Below are 17343 nucleotides of genomic sequence, written 5' to 3' on the forward strand. Positions count from 1 at the left end.
AACTACCTCTGCACATTTCACATAATTTGTTATAAAGCAACAACTTCACTGTATCAATTATACTAATATGAAATTAAACCCAAAACACCCTGCACTAGATTCAAGTAAACAGATAATTTCCTGGATGTCACTATGTAATATGTCAATTAGAATGTGTTGATTTAAAACAGAGAAGTCTGACTGAATAAAAGCCAGATTTGCTAAATATAGACCAAACAGCCAAACAGACAATGGGGCAGAGTGGTAAAACCTTTCCAGTTCAGGGACTATACAGACACTCAATGAGCCCTTACAACTTTTGCCCCATATTTACATTATGCTGAAAGGAGACTCCGTGTCACTGCCTCCTAGCACATAATTGCTGAGGTCATTTCCAAAACTCACTACAGCAGCAACACTGCCCAATAACATTGCCTCAGTCAGTATAGGAATAAGCAATTTCGTATGCCTGTACAAATATGTGTATACAGTATGTTAATGCTGCTTAGGCACATGTTGTTGAGGTACACACCTTTACTAACCAACTGTGTGAGAGTGTCAGTATCAGTCACAAAGCATACATGATCTACCCAGACACCCGCTTCAGTTCATTCTCATAGAAGACTATAGTAGTAATTAGAATTTCTCACTAATGGGGAATCCATTTTAGTGTGTTGCGATACGGTTACACTTCGATATGGGCCTCTTGTTACCTGTTAGTTGCTTGAATATTTATTATGCCTGAACACTGATCTATGTACCTATGAATTTAACCTGTAACTATCTTCATGCGTTCCTTACTCTTATATCATTGCGCCTATGTCGGAGGCATATGTACGCATAATTTTACCTGTTTTGTTTGATCGACTTAAAAATGAAAATAAAGATTGTCAAACAAATATATATCTCTAGCAATACTGTTTAGTGGGTTAGCTGGTTACTGAGAAAGATGCAGTGATTAAAGTACCAGTTCCCAGAATTCACGGTAGGGTCAATCCTTCTGAAGTCAAGTATCTGAGTACCACTGACAATATACCACAACATAGTTAGACACCTTGTCTGAGACACAAGATATATAAATGTGGCCTTTTCTTTTATTGAAATATGTTATGTGAGCATTACCTACCTTAAGGGCAACAGGAAATCTAGATAAATTAGTTTCCTAGACATCTGAGCTTGTTGTGTATACATGCCAATGCGGGCATGACAAATCATGGAAGACCAGTAGCTTAAAATTCTTACAAGTTTGTCAACTTGTACAGGCCTGAACACCGTGTACAGAGCTCCAATAACTGGCTATGACTGGACTGTGTATGTTATTCTGCTATAGATCAGGGGTGAGCAAATAACAGCCCCCTGCTCTTGATCAACTTTCATATACCCAAAGTCAAGAAATGCAGCTACTTACTGATAAATGAAACACATATGTAAACGTTAGATTAGTGTCAGTTTAAGGATTTAGCTACATGACTTATAAAACATTATGGCAACTATACTTTCCAAACATATAGTACATATTATCAGTTTGGGAACCTATAAAAAAATAAATTAATCATGCCATTAAATGATCAAAGAAAGTTAGCACAGATTTTTTTTTTTTTTTTAAATAGGTCACAAAATTTTAAAAACGGTTGGAGACCTCAAACAAAACCCAACCTGTTCTTTAGGGATTAATTCACAATAGTCATTTAGCATTGATAAAGAGGGTGCTGGGAGCCATATGCCCATGGGCCACAACAAGCAAAGGGAATGTTGGATACCGCCACACACGATTCCTCTGCAGATTAAAATAGCAGGTAGGGCTGTAGGAGTGAAACAGATTCTGTGTCTCTCAGGGATGGATACGTTTTTTCCAGGGCCGTCTTTAACGCAGGGCAAACGGGGCAGCTGCCTCAGGTCCAGCAGCTGCCCTGTGGGTCCCTCGGCCCTCAAGAATCTTTCTATCCCCCATGGACCCGCCGGCCTGGAGGGCCACCCTATACGCATGTATAAGCAGGGAACCGGTCGCGCGATGTGGGCCTTTAAGAGCGCGACTGGGCCCCTTTGCTTTTCGGCAGTGATGGGAGAAAGTGACAGTTACTACCTCCCAGAGAGAAAACAGAAACGCGCGGGAGGGAGGAGGATGAGGTAGTGAAGAGGGGGCTGCATATACAGCCCCTAACTCCCAAAAGCCTCACCACACTGGACCCCAGGGAAGCCAGTAAAAAGCAGGAAACTGGAGGGTAGGTTTCCAAATGTAAATATTGTATGTCTGTCTGTGTGTGTGAGTCAGTATGTCTGTCAGTGTGTGTGTCTGTCAGTATGTCTTTTAGTGTGTGTCTGTGTGTGTCAGTATGGCTGTCACTGTATGTGTGTGTGTGTGTGTGTGTGTGTGTGTGTATCAGTATGTCTGTCAGTGTATGTGTATGTGTGTGTGTCAGTATGTCTGTCAGTATAGGTGTCTTTGTGTCAGTATGTCTGACAGTGTATGTGTCTCTGTGTGTCAGTATGTTTGTGGGTGTGTCAGTATGTCTGCAAGTTTGTGTGTCTGTGTGTGTAAGTATGGCTGTCAGTGTATGTTTCTGTGTGTCAGTATGTCTGATAGTGTATGTGTGTGTGTGTGTGTGTGTGTGTGTGTCAGTCTGTCAGTATGTGTCAGTGTGTGTGTCAGTATGGCTGTCACTGTATGTGTGTGTGTGTGTGTGTGTGTGTGTGTGTGTGTGTGCGTCAGTAGGTCTGTCAGTGTGTCTGTATGTGTCAGTGTGTGTATCAGTATGTCTGTCAGTGTATGTGTATGTGTGTGTGTCAGTATGTCTGTCAGTATAGGTGTCTTTGTGTCAGTATGTCTGACAGTGTATGTGTCTCTGTGTGTCAGTATGTTTGTGGGTGTGTCAGTATGTCTGCAAGTTTGTGTGTCTGTGTGTGTGTAAGTATGGCTGTCAGTGTATGTTTCTGTGTGTCAGTATGTCTGATAGTGTATGTGTGTGTGTGTCAGTCTGTCAGTATGTGTCAGTGTGTGTGTCAGTATGTCTGTCAGTGTATGTGTCTGTGTGTCAGTATGTCTGACAGTGTGTGTGTGTGTGTGTGTGTGTCAGTATGTGTCAGTGTATGTCTGTCAGTATATGTGTCTGTGTGTCAGTATGTCTGACAGTGTATGTGTCTCTGTGTGTGTGAGTATGTGTTTGTGGGTGTGTCAGTATGTCTGCAAGTTTGTGTGTCTGTGTGTGTGTGTCAGTATGGCTGTCAGTGTATGTATCTGTGTGTCAGTATGTCTGATAGTGTGTGTGTGTGTGTGTGTGTGTCAGTCTGTCAGTATGTGTCAATGCGTGTGTCAGTATGGCTGTCAGTGTATGTGTCTGTGTGTGTGTGTCAGTATGTGCCAGTGTATGTCTGTCAGTATATGTGTCTATGTGTCAGTATGTCTGACAGTGTATGTGTCTCTGTGTGTGTCAGTATGTCTGTGTGTATGACAGTATGTCTGTCAGTGTGTGACAGTATGTCTGTCAGTGTGTGTCAGAATGTCTGTCAGTTTATGTGTGTGTCAGTATGTTGGTCAGTGTATGTGTATGCGTATGTGTGTGCCAGTATGTCTCTGTGTATGTCTGTATGTGTCAGTGTGTGTGTGTCAGTATATCTGTCAGTGTATGTGTGTGTGTGTGTGTCTTAGTATCTCTGTCAGTCTATGTGTCTGTGTGTGTCAGTATGTCTGACAGTGTATGTGTCTCTGTGTGTCAGTATGTTTGTGGGTGTGTCAGTATGTCTGCAAGTTTGTGTGTCTGTGTGTGTAAGTATGGCTGTCAGTGTATGTTTCTGTGTGTCAGTATGTCTGATAGTGTATGTGTGTGTGTGTGTGTGTGTGTGTGTGTGTGTGTGTCAGTCTGTCAGTATGTGTCAGTGTGTGTGTCAGTATGGCTGTCACTGTATGTGTGTGTGTGTGTGTGTGTGTGTGTGTGTGTGTGTGCGTCAGTAGGTCTGTCAGTGTGTCTGTATGTGTCAGTGTGTGTATCAGTATGTCTGTCAGTGTATGTGTATGTGTGTGTGTCAGTATGTCTGTCAGTATAGGTGTCTTTGTGTCAGTATGTCTGACAGTGTATGTGTCTCTGTGTGTCAGTATGTTTGTGGGTGTGTCAGTATGTCTGCAAGTTTGTGTGTCTGTGTGTGTGTAAGTATGGCTGTCAGTGTATGTTTCTGTGTGTCAGTATGTCTGATAGTGTATGTGTGTGTGTGTCAGTCTGTCAGTATGTGTCAGTGTGTGTGTCAGTATGTCTGTCAGTGTATGTGTCTGTGTGTCAGTATGTCTGACAGTGTGTGTGTGTGTGTGTGTGTGTCAGTATGTGTCAGTGTATGTCTGTCAGTATATGTGTCTGTGTGTCAGTATGTCTGACAGTGTATGTGTCTCTGTGTGTGTGAGTATGTGTTTGTGGGTGTGTCAGTATGTCTGCAAGTTTGTGTGTCTGTGTGTGTGTGTCAGTATGGCTGTCAGTGTATGTATCTGTGTGTCAGTATGTCTGATAGTGTGTGTGTGTGTGTCAGTCTGTCAGTATGTGTCAATGCGTGTGTCAGTATGGCTGTCAGTGTATGTGTCTGTGTGTCAGTATGTCTGACAGTGTGTGTGTGTGTGTCAGTATGTGCCAGTGTATGTCTGTCAGTATATGTGTCTATGTGTCAGTATGTCTGACAGTGTATGTGTCTCTGTGTGTGTCAGTATGTCTGTGTGTATGACAGTATGTCTGTCAGTGTGTGACAGTATGTCTGTCAGTGTGTGTCAGAATGTCTGTCAGTTTATGTGTGTGTCAGTATGTTGGTCAGTGTATGTGTATGCGTATGTGTGTGCCAGTATGTCTCTGTGTATGTCTGTATGTGTCAGTGTGTGTGTGTCAGTATATCTGTCAGTGTATGTGTGTGTGTGTGTGTCTTAGTATCTCTGTCAGTCTATGTGTCTGTGTGTGTCAGTATGACTGTCAGTGTATGTATCTGTGTGTTAGTATGTCTGACAGTGTATGTGTGTGTGTGTCAGTATGTCTGACAGTTTATGTGTCTGTGTATATGTGTGTGTGTGTATCTGTATATTGTCATTGTGTGTACATATATATCTGTATGTAATCAGTGTGTGTACCTGTGTATCTGTATGTAGTCCATGTGTGTATCTGTGAATCTGCATGTGTGTCAGTGTGTGTATCTGTTTGTCTGAGTATCTGCATGTGTGTCAGTGTGTGTATCTGTTAGTCTGTATCTACATCGGTATGTCGACGTTAAAGCACCATACATTTGGTTTATATATTGAGATAATAGTAGCATACTTTCTAGGATAACCGCAGGATCAACAGATGATTAGAAAGTGTGGCTATAATGACAGTTTAAAGTTTTGCTTTATGACTTGCAGTGTTTTTTCTCTCAGCAAGTCATAACATACAGGACTTTCAATACTTCCTCAGTGTAAAGAGTTTCTCAGGACCGTGCTATGCACAGCTTACAGTGTTAACCCAGTGCCGGGCTCTCACACACTGACAAGCCTGCTTCCTCAAGTCACTGTAGGTCGCACATTCAATTGCTTCATCCAATAATCAACAGAAAAATACTTTCCACAGGGATGAACTAGGTAACTGTTTAGGGTGAAAGCTGCAGGAAAACATTTTTGAGTCTGGGCATGCCAAATACAATTTATGTTAATAAAGAAGGTTCAATTGTGCCCAGGACTGGTGGAAGGATTTCTGACCCCTCATGTCACTCACTGACATACATACACTGGCAAACACACCCTCACTGACAGACACACAGACACACACATTCACTGACAGACAGGCGCACACTCACTGACAGACACTCACTCACTGACAGACATACACTCACTCACTGACAGACAAACACACACACACACACACACAGACACTTACTGACAGACATATACTCACTCACTGACAGACAGACATACACTCACTCACTGACAGACACCCACAGACACTCACTGACATACATACACTCACTCACTGACAGACACACACACTCACACACAGACACTCGCTGACAGACATACACTCACTGACAGACACACATGCAGTCACTCACTGACAGACATACATACACTCACTCACTAACAGACACACACACACACAGACACTCACTCACTGACAGACACACATGCAGTCACTCACTGATAGACATACACTCACTCACTGACAGACAGACCGACACACACACACAGACACTCACTGACATGCATACACTCACTCACTGACAGACACACACACAGACACTCACTTACAGACATACATCCACTCACTGACAGACAGACACACACACACACTCACACACAGACACTCACTGACAGACACACACTCACTGACAGACATTCACTCACTCACTCACTGACAGACACACACACAGACACTCACTTACAGACATACATCCACTCACTGACAGACAAACACACACACACTCACACACAGACACTCACTGACAGACACACACTCACTGACAGACATACACTCACTCACTCGCTCACTGACAGACACACACACAGACACTCACTGACATACATACATAAAATCACTCACTGACAGACACACACACACACAGACACTCACTGACATACATACACTCCCTTGCTGACAGACACACACACAGGCAGACAGTCACTGACAGACACAAACACACTGACAGTCAAACACTCACACACTCACTGAAACACACACACAGGCAGACACTCACTGACAGACACACACACACACTGACAGTTAAACACTCACACACTCAATGACACACCCACAGGCAGACACTCACTGACATACATACACTCACTCACTGACAGTTACACAAACAGGCAGACAGGGCCGCAATCAGGGGGTGACAACCATGACGGTTGTCACGGGCCCGGCGGCCCTGGGAGGCCCGGACTGCTCTGGCAGTCCTGGGCCCCACTTTCCCTCTCTGCACACATAGATAGCGAATATTGCGATCTATGTGTACAGCTGCGGGGCCCCGGCTCCTTGTTACCACAGAGGGGGCTCTCTGCTAATAACTTGCGCGAGACCAGGTTGCCATGGCAACGCTCCGCGGGTAACAAGGAGCCCCCGGCTCCTTGTTACCGCAGAGGGGGCTCTCTGCTAATAACTTAAGACCATAAGACCAGGTTGCCATGGCAACGCTCCGCGGGTCTCGCGAGAGTTATTAGAAGAGAGAAGAGAGGAGAAGCTGTGTGCTGCCTGGGCCCCCTCTGCGGTAACAGGGAGCCGGGGGCCCCCCACCGGACCACCAGGGATGGAATCTCCCCCCTCCCTGGACAAAGGTAAGCAGGGAGGGGGGAGAAACAATTTAATTAAATTTTAATTTTACAAAAATTATGTGAAAATGCCCCTTCCTCCCCCTCCCCCCCAGATTGCACATTTACACACACACACTACATACACTGACACAACACACACACACTACATACACTGGCACAACACACACTACATACACTGACACAACACACACACACTACATACACTAACACACACACACACACACACTACATACACTGACACAACACACACACACACTGCAGACACTGACACAACACACACACACACACTACATACACTGACACAACACACACACACACACTACATACACTGACACAACACACACACACACTACATACACTAACACAACACACACACACTAACACAACACACACACTACATACACTGACACAACACACTGCATACACTGACACAACACACACACACTGCAGACACTGACACAACACACACACACACACACACACTACATACACTAACACAACACACTACATACACTGACACAACACACACACTACATACACTGACACAACACACTGCATACACTAACACAACACACACTGCATACACTAACACAACACACACTGCATACACTAACACAACACACACTCTGCATACACTGACACAACACACACTGCATACACTAACACAACACACACTGCATACACTGACACAACACACACTGCATACACTAACAACACACACACACTGCATACACTGACACAACACACACTGCATACACTAACACAACACACACGCACTGCATACACTGACACAACACACACTGCATACACTAACACAACACACACACTGCATACACTGACACAACACACACTCTGCATACACTGACACAACACACACTGCGTACACTAATACAACACACACTGCATACACTAACACACATTGCATCCACTAACACACACACTGCATACACTAACACAACACACACTGCATACACTAACACACACACTGCATACACTAATACACTAATACAATACACACACTGCATTCACTAATACAACATGCACTCTGCATACACTACACACTAACACACTCACTGCATCCACTATACTGACACACACTCTGCATTCGCTACACATTAACAGACTCTGCATTCACTACACTAACACACACTCTGCATCCGATACACACTAACACACTCTCTGCATTCACTACACATTAACACTCTGCATTCTCTTCACTAACACACACTCTGCATCCACTACACACTAACACACTCTCTGCATTCACTACACTAACACACACTCTGCATCCGATACACACTAACACACTCTCTGCATTCACTACACATTAACACACTCTCTGCATTTACTACACTAACACACTCTCTGCATTCACTACACATTAACACACACTCTGCATTCACTACAAATTTACACACACACTACATTCATTACACTGACACACTCTGCATTCACTACACCCTAACACACACTCTGCACTACATCCATTACACACATTCTAATTCACTTCCACTATACACACCACATTCAGTCCTGCATCATTGTCAGCGGACTAGGTAGGACGTGGGCGGGCCCGGGAGGGAGGGGCCGGGGGGGGGGGGGGCCCATACCTTGTGCTTTGTCAGGGGCCCCAAAATTTCTGATGGCAGCTCTGCAGGCAGACACTCACTGACACACACATACTCACTGACAGTCAAACACTCACTTCACTGGGGTCCAGTTTGGGGCAGCTCCTTACTCCTCCTGCCCGCTGTTTAGTATGCCGGGGCCAGAATGACATCATATTCCAGCTCCCGGCATCACAGAGCAAAAACAGCCTCCCTCGCCGCCTGGCTTCTCCTTCCCCCTCTCCTCAGGTCACTGGCATTTGTTGGTAAGCATGTGCCTGCTCTGCCTTACCTAGCACAGCTTTGAGGGCGCCCTGAGGTGGCCAGATGGCCACCTCCTGGCCTCCCTGTGACAGGGCTCTTCTCAGCGCCCCCACCTTCAGGCACCTTGAGGATCGACCTTGCGCTGGGGCGGATCAGAGCCGCTCACCCAACACTGCAGCCCCAGACAGGGGCAGGCAGTTCACCAGGAAACATCCCGGTGGGCGCCCCCAGCAGACCGGCGACCTAGGTGAATGCCTTGTTCGCCTAAAGGTTGCACCGGCCCTGATTGTGCCAGCCTAAATTCTGCTAAATCATTATATGAGTTGTAGTACATTCAGGGGTCTAAATCTGAGCATCCTTGTCTTTAATGAGGAATTTTTTACTGTGGATGTTATTTACTTGTGCCATATAAAAACAAGTATGCTATGCCAAATCTTCAATACTGAAAAGCTGTACTTAACACAGAAATAGAGAAATGTTTTTTTTATGAGAGGCACCAGTTATGACTTAAAGGGTTAGTCCAACCTCCATGACCACTTCTGATTTTAGAAGAGCAAGCAATCTGTATGTGCAGCATTTCAACATAAAACCCTTGTGCTCGGGGTCTAGTTGCACCCCGAACACACATGACTTAGGCAGGCCAGAACTCTGTTCTGGAATACATAATGTGAGTTCTATGCAGAAATTACATTTGTTATCAGCATGTAATGCGCAGTCTCTAAATGACAACTAAATAAAATGTCTTCTGTAAAATAAGCACCGCCTGCCCTCGCTCATGCAACCCTCCCCTTTCACTATAGCACACCATCATTTTTTAACACATCCAGTTACTTAGCATAGCTCTCATATAGCTTACCTCCCATTGTTGCACCCCCCCCCCTTTCTAGCACAGCTCCCATGAATGACCCTCTCCATCTCTGTATCAGAACACCCAACGAGCACTCACCAATGGTGTGGCTCAGCCAATCAGAGGAGCCCTTCACTACAGGGTTCACATAGATGTGCAGCTCTCTGTCACATCCTGTTCTGTTCTGCGGAGATGTCTGGCTTTGGCTTCTGGTATCTTTTTACAATTCTTGTTTAGTTTTTCTTGTTTTTTTCTGGTTTCATTCCTTTATTCTGTTCCTGGAATTCCCAGTCTCCTGGATTCCTTTAAATGTTTGTTTGTTTTTTTGCCACACCCGTTCCTTTGCCATTGAATCCTTTTTGTTTTAGTCTGGTCCTGCAAGCAGTGGTCTCATTACCTCTGCTCCTTTCTTTGCAGGTAAGTACTGTGTGTTTTATTGTTTATTTAGTCATACATATTTAGGCAGTTAGGACCCACTGTAATTGGAGTACTTTAGCGCAGTGGTGGGCTGCATACATCTTGGCCATTTATGTATGTCTAAATCTCCAATGTTTTACATATACAGTACTTAGTTATGTCTCCTCTTGTTTTGACTCGTATCTCTTGTCTTGTTTTATTTTGTCTTCCCAGTTCATGTACAGTCCTGTCTTGCCCTGTTCATGTTTCCCTCATGTCTTGTATACATGTTCTGAGTTCTGCTTTCTGTCCTGCTCCGGTTCTGGGTTCTTCTAGTCTTGTCTTGTTTGGTGCCTGTTCTAGTCTTGCCTTGTTTCTAGTACTGGATACATTTCTGCTGCAGAGCCTCCCTATCCAGATCCTGGGAGGTCTGCATATCATCACCTAGCCCTTGGGATGCGCAGAGGCTGCATCAGCATCCTGGTATGTGGCCGCACAAACGCTGGTGCTCAACACCAGGGGGCGTGTTGTTACCCTGCACCAGGCCCTGATAGTCCATTTCCACACTGAGACTCACATCATCATCAACAGGCACTCAGGGGTCCTGGTGGCACTCACCCAAGCAGCTGGCTCCCATCTTCACACACCAGGCTCTGCTTTTGCGCAATGCGGTACATGTCAAGTCAGCTCCACTGACACTGCTTGCCGAATCACTAGACTGCTCATGGAGAGCTCTCCCAGCATTAAAGTCACAATGTGTTAGTGAGTGCCAGGGCAGAGAGACAAGGTGGGGGCTGTTTACTATGTCTGGAGAATGGCCTTGACAGGGAGCAGCCCTGCTTAAAGCAGTTATTGCCCTCTTTCCTGGAAAAGCATCATCATCATGGAGGTGTTTTACACTTTACGGTTCATCCATGCGACGTTCTTTTGGTAAATTCCATCCCTCCATTCCCCTCTGTGACAAACAATCCTTCCCACAAATGTTTGCCATGGACTCCTGGAGGAGTGTGGAAGCCGGCATCCTGCCCATCAACTTTGGTCCAGGTCTGAGACGGTGTTCAGGAGGGACTGTGGGAGATAGTTGAGTTTGTACAGTTCCTGAGTCAATATCTCCCAGGCACAGGGAAGGAGTTTGTGTGTAATTGTAGAGAGACCCCCTGCTGTGGGTCTGTATATAAACTGGCTGTACCATGTCCCATTAAAAGCGGTTGAGTTGACTCACAGAACTGTGTGTCATCCAGTTACTGGGGGAATGGGCTATATCTACTAACCAGCGCTTCCCTTTCCGCTTCAGAGGATTACAGCGGAGGTATTCAGTCTCAGCATTGCAGCTCCGCTACAGTAAGTAAAGTATATATAGATCTCTAATAGAAATAGTTAGGACAACTGGTTTAGCAGAGAATTCAGCCCTTAGGAGTTCAAGTGGGCAGATTAATTTGTCACAAGTTACCTGGGTTTAATTGAAGGAAACACACGCCAACTTTTAAATGACTATCAGGAAAAGGAGCGTGCATTTTGAGTTAAAAGGAACACTCCAGGCACCAAACTTGATCTAAATGAAGTTGTTATGGTGCCACAAGAACCAGGCTCACTCTTACTTACACTCTTACACTTACACTCTTTGAGCAGTGTAGAACGGTTTCTTACTATTTTCGAATAATTTAATCCCAAAGTTGCCTCCTGCACTGATCCTAGTTTCCCCCAGGCAGCATTCAGTTTCTGAAATTTCAGTTTCAGGAAGCACAGAGTACTGCCAGGCAGGAGTGTTGCTGACTGGCTGAGAGCACTAACGCTCTTAACCAATCAGTGACTCCCGATTTAAAAAAAAAAAAAAAAACTGTCTGCAAAAGAAATGTACATTTTGCAACCCAGTTTTGTGAATGGGGAGTCACTGATTGGCTGAGAGTGCCAGCTGACCGGTCTCGATTAAATTCGCTGGCAGAATACGAAATTCGCCAGTGAATTTAAAATTTTGCCAGAAAGTTTTACATTTCACCCCTGAACGGAATGGAACTCGGTCATTAAGTGAGAAGCAATTTGAGTTATAAGGAGCTATTAGAAAAAAATAAATGAGCTTTACCTTCACCAGCAAAAATATTTTTCAACGTCCAGGTTTCAAAACTTGAGGTGTGCGTTAGATTGGATGGTGCATTGAATTCAAGTAAATACGGTATATCATATTGCTAAAGATTTATTTTATTCTAATTAACAAAAAAAAACAACAACAAAAAACCCCAAGATATGAACACTGTGCCAATGCAAGATATCAAAATATGTCCCGGATCTTGTTGACAAAAAAATGTAGTAAAAAATGTAACACTGTATAATCAAGGAAAAAAATATGACTATAAATATATCAAAATACTCTTGGCTACATATACTATTTTTATGACTATAATCATTGTATTGTTGGTATCAAAGTGATTCAAAATAAATATTACGTATTCTGAATTTTGAAAATATAAGTTTTTTACAATAAAATAAAAGACAGAGTTTTTTTTTTTACCTTCAGTAAGTGCTGGTTTATCCATTTTGTAAATGTCTTCTTCTGCACTTTGTCTCTTTCATCTGTAAATAAAATGGAAAGGTCAGGACAGGAGCCCAATAAGATGATTTAATAAAAGCACAGAGTGATAGTAAGCAGGATAGATAAGATAGGTAAGGCATCAAAGAACAATAAATCACAAAAAAAAAAGAAGAAGTGCATTATATAAGGTGTTTCTAAATGGTTGAAAGTGTTATCATCTTTCTTCTTGACCACAGTTCACTTTATCATTAGACAAGATTAGTGTTAATCATCATAACAATGGCAATGACAAGAAAAGTTCTCCCCCCAGTTAGGGTTATCAGCCCATAACTGGTATTATGTTTTCCAGACTTAGATCTCTGTTGCAGTGGGTAACTTGGGATATTACTATACATGTCTCTGATGTGGTTGATATGTTTACACCTTTAAAGGTATGTGAGTAAGTAATCAACAGAGTGTACCCCAGGGACATTGTCCATATGAAACATGGCACACTCTTTCCCATTAGCTCTTGCCTTTTTCATTGTTTCTTAAGACACTTATGATAACTCCACTTTTTATTTGTCATATTGTACTGTTATTTAAAAAAAAAGATTTAAAAAAAAAAAAGTAAAGAGCTGCCCTGTAGCATATAACATTAATATAATGTACAGAGAAAAAAATATTTGTATTAATGAAGGGATCTCAAAGGACCAGATTTTAGTTCACTGATTTCTCTCCTGCATCATATGCATTATACATACAATAGGACAGCATTTTGTATGTCTTGTCTAACAGCATAAATAAATGTGTGTCTTAAAAAACACGGTGGAAATGACAAACCTAGTACAGCTAGATTTTTAAGACTAGTACATTGAGTGCCCAGTCAGATGGATATGCTATGAAATCTAAATATGTAATCACTCTGTGGTACAAATGGCATCCCATAATGCAAAGTATTTTCTGGGAAAGGCAAAGCACCGTGGGAGTTCATACTCTCTGTGCAATCTATACCACAGCCCCACACAACAAGTTTTCAAGTATGCACCTCTATGACCAAGTGTGTTCCCATGCAGTAATATCCTTACCAACTGAGCTATTAAACTAAGATAACTAGAAACACATATAAAATGCATCACTCATTGCAACACTGATGTGTCTCCATCTAGCATACAATTCCCTGGTCTACAACAGAGCTAAAAATGACCACTTGCCACTAACCACTGGCCAATAAACATGTAGCCCTGGAGTGTAGACATTTAACTCTGGAGTGTGTACTATGGCTTTCAGAGGAGAGTACCTTTTAAGACCTGCCTAGTATTTTAAGGCCTGCTCTACAAGATGAATTATCACAGTGTTGATTTTATCAGGAACACTAGTAAAAATGCATACTTCAGGGCTGTTCTTAAAATAAAATAAAACTGCTGCCCTGGAACATGTATTTGTAGGACTCGTTCCTAAAAGCACCTAAACCACAGGGCGTACTTTATACAGAAAAACTAACATATACATAGATTATCTGTTTAAATGACTGTTTTAGATTTACTGTTAATGGTATGTTAAGGAAACAATGCTGAAACTATTGATGTTTCTGATACAATTACCTGTTTACATAAATAAAAGAACAGCATTCACTTGTTCCTGTTTTTCCACTTAGCTACTTGTCTGTGAATATTAACACAGGAATGACAAGCAAGAGTTACATCTCAGAGTTATATACCCAGGACATACTTGAAAACGAGAGAAATCTCAATGTATCCTTCCTGGTAAAATATTTTATGAATAGATCTAACTCATTCGAGAAATTCATCATAGAACTGCAAAGCCATCAACTCTTTACATGCCAGATTATTATTGTTATATTTTTTATAAAGCGCCAACAAGTTCCATAGGGCTGTACAAAGGGTGGACTAACAAACACGTATTTGTAACCAGACAAGTTGGACGCACAGGAACAGAGGGATTGAGGGCCCTGCTCAATGAGCTTACATGCTAGAGGTAGTGGGGTGTAGTGACACCAAAGGTAAGGGTAGGGTAGAAAAGTAGGTTGCTAGGATAGTATTCATTGAGGGCTTAGTGTTTGGTTTTGATGACAGTTTCAGGAGAGGAGTCAGGGTGTGGGGAGGGAAAGCTGTTCACAGTTTAATTAATATGCTTTCCTAAAGAAGTAAGTTTTCAAAGATTTTTTGAAGTAGTGGAGATTGGGTGAAAGTCTAACAGAGAGTGGAAGGTCATGCAATAGAAACGGTGCAGCCCTAGAGAAGTCTTTAAGGCGAGCATCAGAGGTAGGAGAATGAACAGAGGTTAGACGTAGGTCTCCGGCAGAGCGTAGGGGCCTAGATGGGACATATTTGTGTATAAGTGAGGATATGTAGGTCAGAGCAGCATTGTGTAGAGATTTGTAAGCAAGTATTAGGATCTTAAATTGAGTCATATATCTTACGGGAAGCCAATGTAGGGACTGACAAAGGGAGGAGGCGTGGGAGGTGCGGGCGGACAGGAAGATAAGCTTCGCCTCCGCATTCATTATAGACTGTAATGGGCCAAGTTGGGAACACGCAAGACCACTGAGAAGAGGATTACAGTAGTCAAGGCAAAGAGGGCAGTGGCATGGACAAGCACCTTTGCCGTATCAGACGTTAAATAGGGTCAGATGAGCGCAATGTTTTTGAGATGGAAGCAGACGGATTTAGAGCTTGATTGGACATGAGGGGTGAAGGAGAGATCGGAGTCAAAGAGAACACCTAGGCAACGAATCTTAGAGGTAGAACGGATGGTAGCGCCATTGACTTGGATGGACACAGACAAGGGAGTAGCAACACTTGAGGCAGGAAAGACCAGACGTTCTGTTTTGGACAGGTTCAGTTTAAGGAAATGAGCAGCAATCCAGGTGGAAATAGCAGAGAGGCAGTCAGAGACACAAGTCAAAAGGGGTGGTGAGAAATCACAGGAGGACAGATAAATTTGTGTGTCATCCGCATAGAAATGACACTGGAAGTCGAAGGAGCTGATGAGTTTACCAAGGGAGGCAGTGTAGATTGAGAACAATAGGGGACCAAGGACAGATCCTTGGGGAACACCAACAGAGAGGGATTGGGGAGAAGAGACAGAGCCAGAGAAAGTAACACTGAATGAGCGCTTGGAGAGGTAGGAAGGCACCAGGAGAGTTCGGTATCTCGTAGACTGAGATTACGGAGGATGAGAAGAAGCTGTTGATCAACAGTGTCAAAAGCAGCAGAAAGGTCGAGGAGACCTTTAGGATAGAGTAATGGCCATGGGATTTAGCAGTGATAAGATCATTGTATACTTTTGTCACAGCTGTTTAACAGAGTGACGAGCGCGGAATCCAGATTCGAGCAGGTCAAGCAGAGAGTTGGATTCGAGGAAGTTTGACAATCTCGAATACCCAACTCTCTCAAGGACGGTAGTTGGATGGGGAATTGGGGTCAAGGTTGGGCTTTTTCAGAATCAGGGTTACGGTTGCATGTTTGAAGGGTAGAGGAAATGTGCCAGAGGAGAGGGAGATTGAACATATTAGTAAGAGGCAGAAGGAGACAAAGGAGACAAAGTGTGAGGCAGAAGGAGAAGGAGACAAAGTGTGGGTGAGATACGAGTGAATAGGATCTAGGGAACAGGTGGTGGGGCTAGAGGAATGGAGCAGAGCAGAAACCTCTTCAGCTGAGGGAGTGTGGTTAGGGGAAAAGTTGGAAGTGGATGGCAAGAGATGAGAGATCTCTTCCCTGAAGAAATCTCTGTAAAGTGAGTTGTAAAGTTTGTGGCGATCAAGTTGGTAGGAGTTGGAGGCACAACAGGGTGAAGAAGAGAGTTAAAATCATGAAACAGTCATTTGGGCTCACGGGAGAGTGTGGTTGTGAGTGTATTGAAGTAGTTTTCTTTTGAAGAGGAAAGAACCTATCTCCAGCAGCGTTCAACAGTTCTGTAACATTTTTGGAGGTAACGGGTCAGCTTGGTGTGCCCGGGTTGGAATTGGAGGTGCTTAGTGAGTTTAAGTGTAGGAGGTGCCAGGATGTCTAGTTGAGAGGAAAGAGTGGAGTTGTAGAGGGAGGTTGCAGTCTTAAGGTAGGTAAGATTTGAGATGGGTGAAAGGAGACTTTGGAGGTTGCTGGAGAATTGCTGTAGGTTAAGACAATGGAGGTTTCTGCAAGACTGATGTGGTGAGGGTGGTGTACTTTAGGTATGGGGTATGCGGATGCACAGTTAGCCAAAAGTGTGTAGGGGGTTAGAAAAATACCCCTCTCTGTCTCATTAGCGATTGTACCTTCTAGCTTAATTGTTAGTATACAACTCACCTTGGAGGTTTTGTCTTGACATGGCAGGTAAGCTAATACTTAAACAGCCATTGGAGTGATACTACAAAACCTCCAGTTATATAAATGTGCATAGGGATTTGGGATAGTGCACACGTAACGTTTTTCTTTGGTTTTTGAGCAGAAAGAAATCCCCTGCGTTTTGGAATAATGTA

General features: G+C 43.5%; 1 protein-coding gene across 3 annotated transcripts in view; it reads right to left on the bottom strand.

The window, feature by feature from the left end:
• The window catches only part of DST (dystonin), a 592252-nt gene that overhangs the window by 386122 nt on the left and 188787 nt on the right, over positions 1–17343 (bottom strand). For all 3 annotated transcript variants that reach the window (XM_063442942.1, XM_063442944.1, XM_063442945.1), the window contains one exon: positions 12861–12922. In XM_063442942.1, coding sequence (XP_063299012.1) covers positions 12861–12922 — 62 coding nt within the window. The remainder of the gene's footprint in view (positions 1–12860; positions 12923–17343) is intronic.

This window comes from Pelobates fuscus, chromosome 2, assembly GCF_036172605.1.
Source record: "Pelobates fuscus isolate aPelFus1 chromosome 2, aPelFus1.pri, whole genome shotgun sequence".
Classification (NCBI taxonomy): Eukaryota; Metazoa; Chordata; class Amphibia; order Anura; family Pelobatidae; genus Pelobates; species Pelobates fuscus.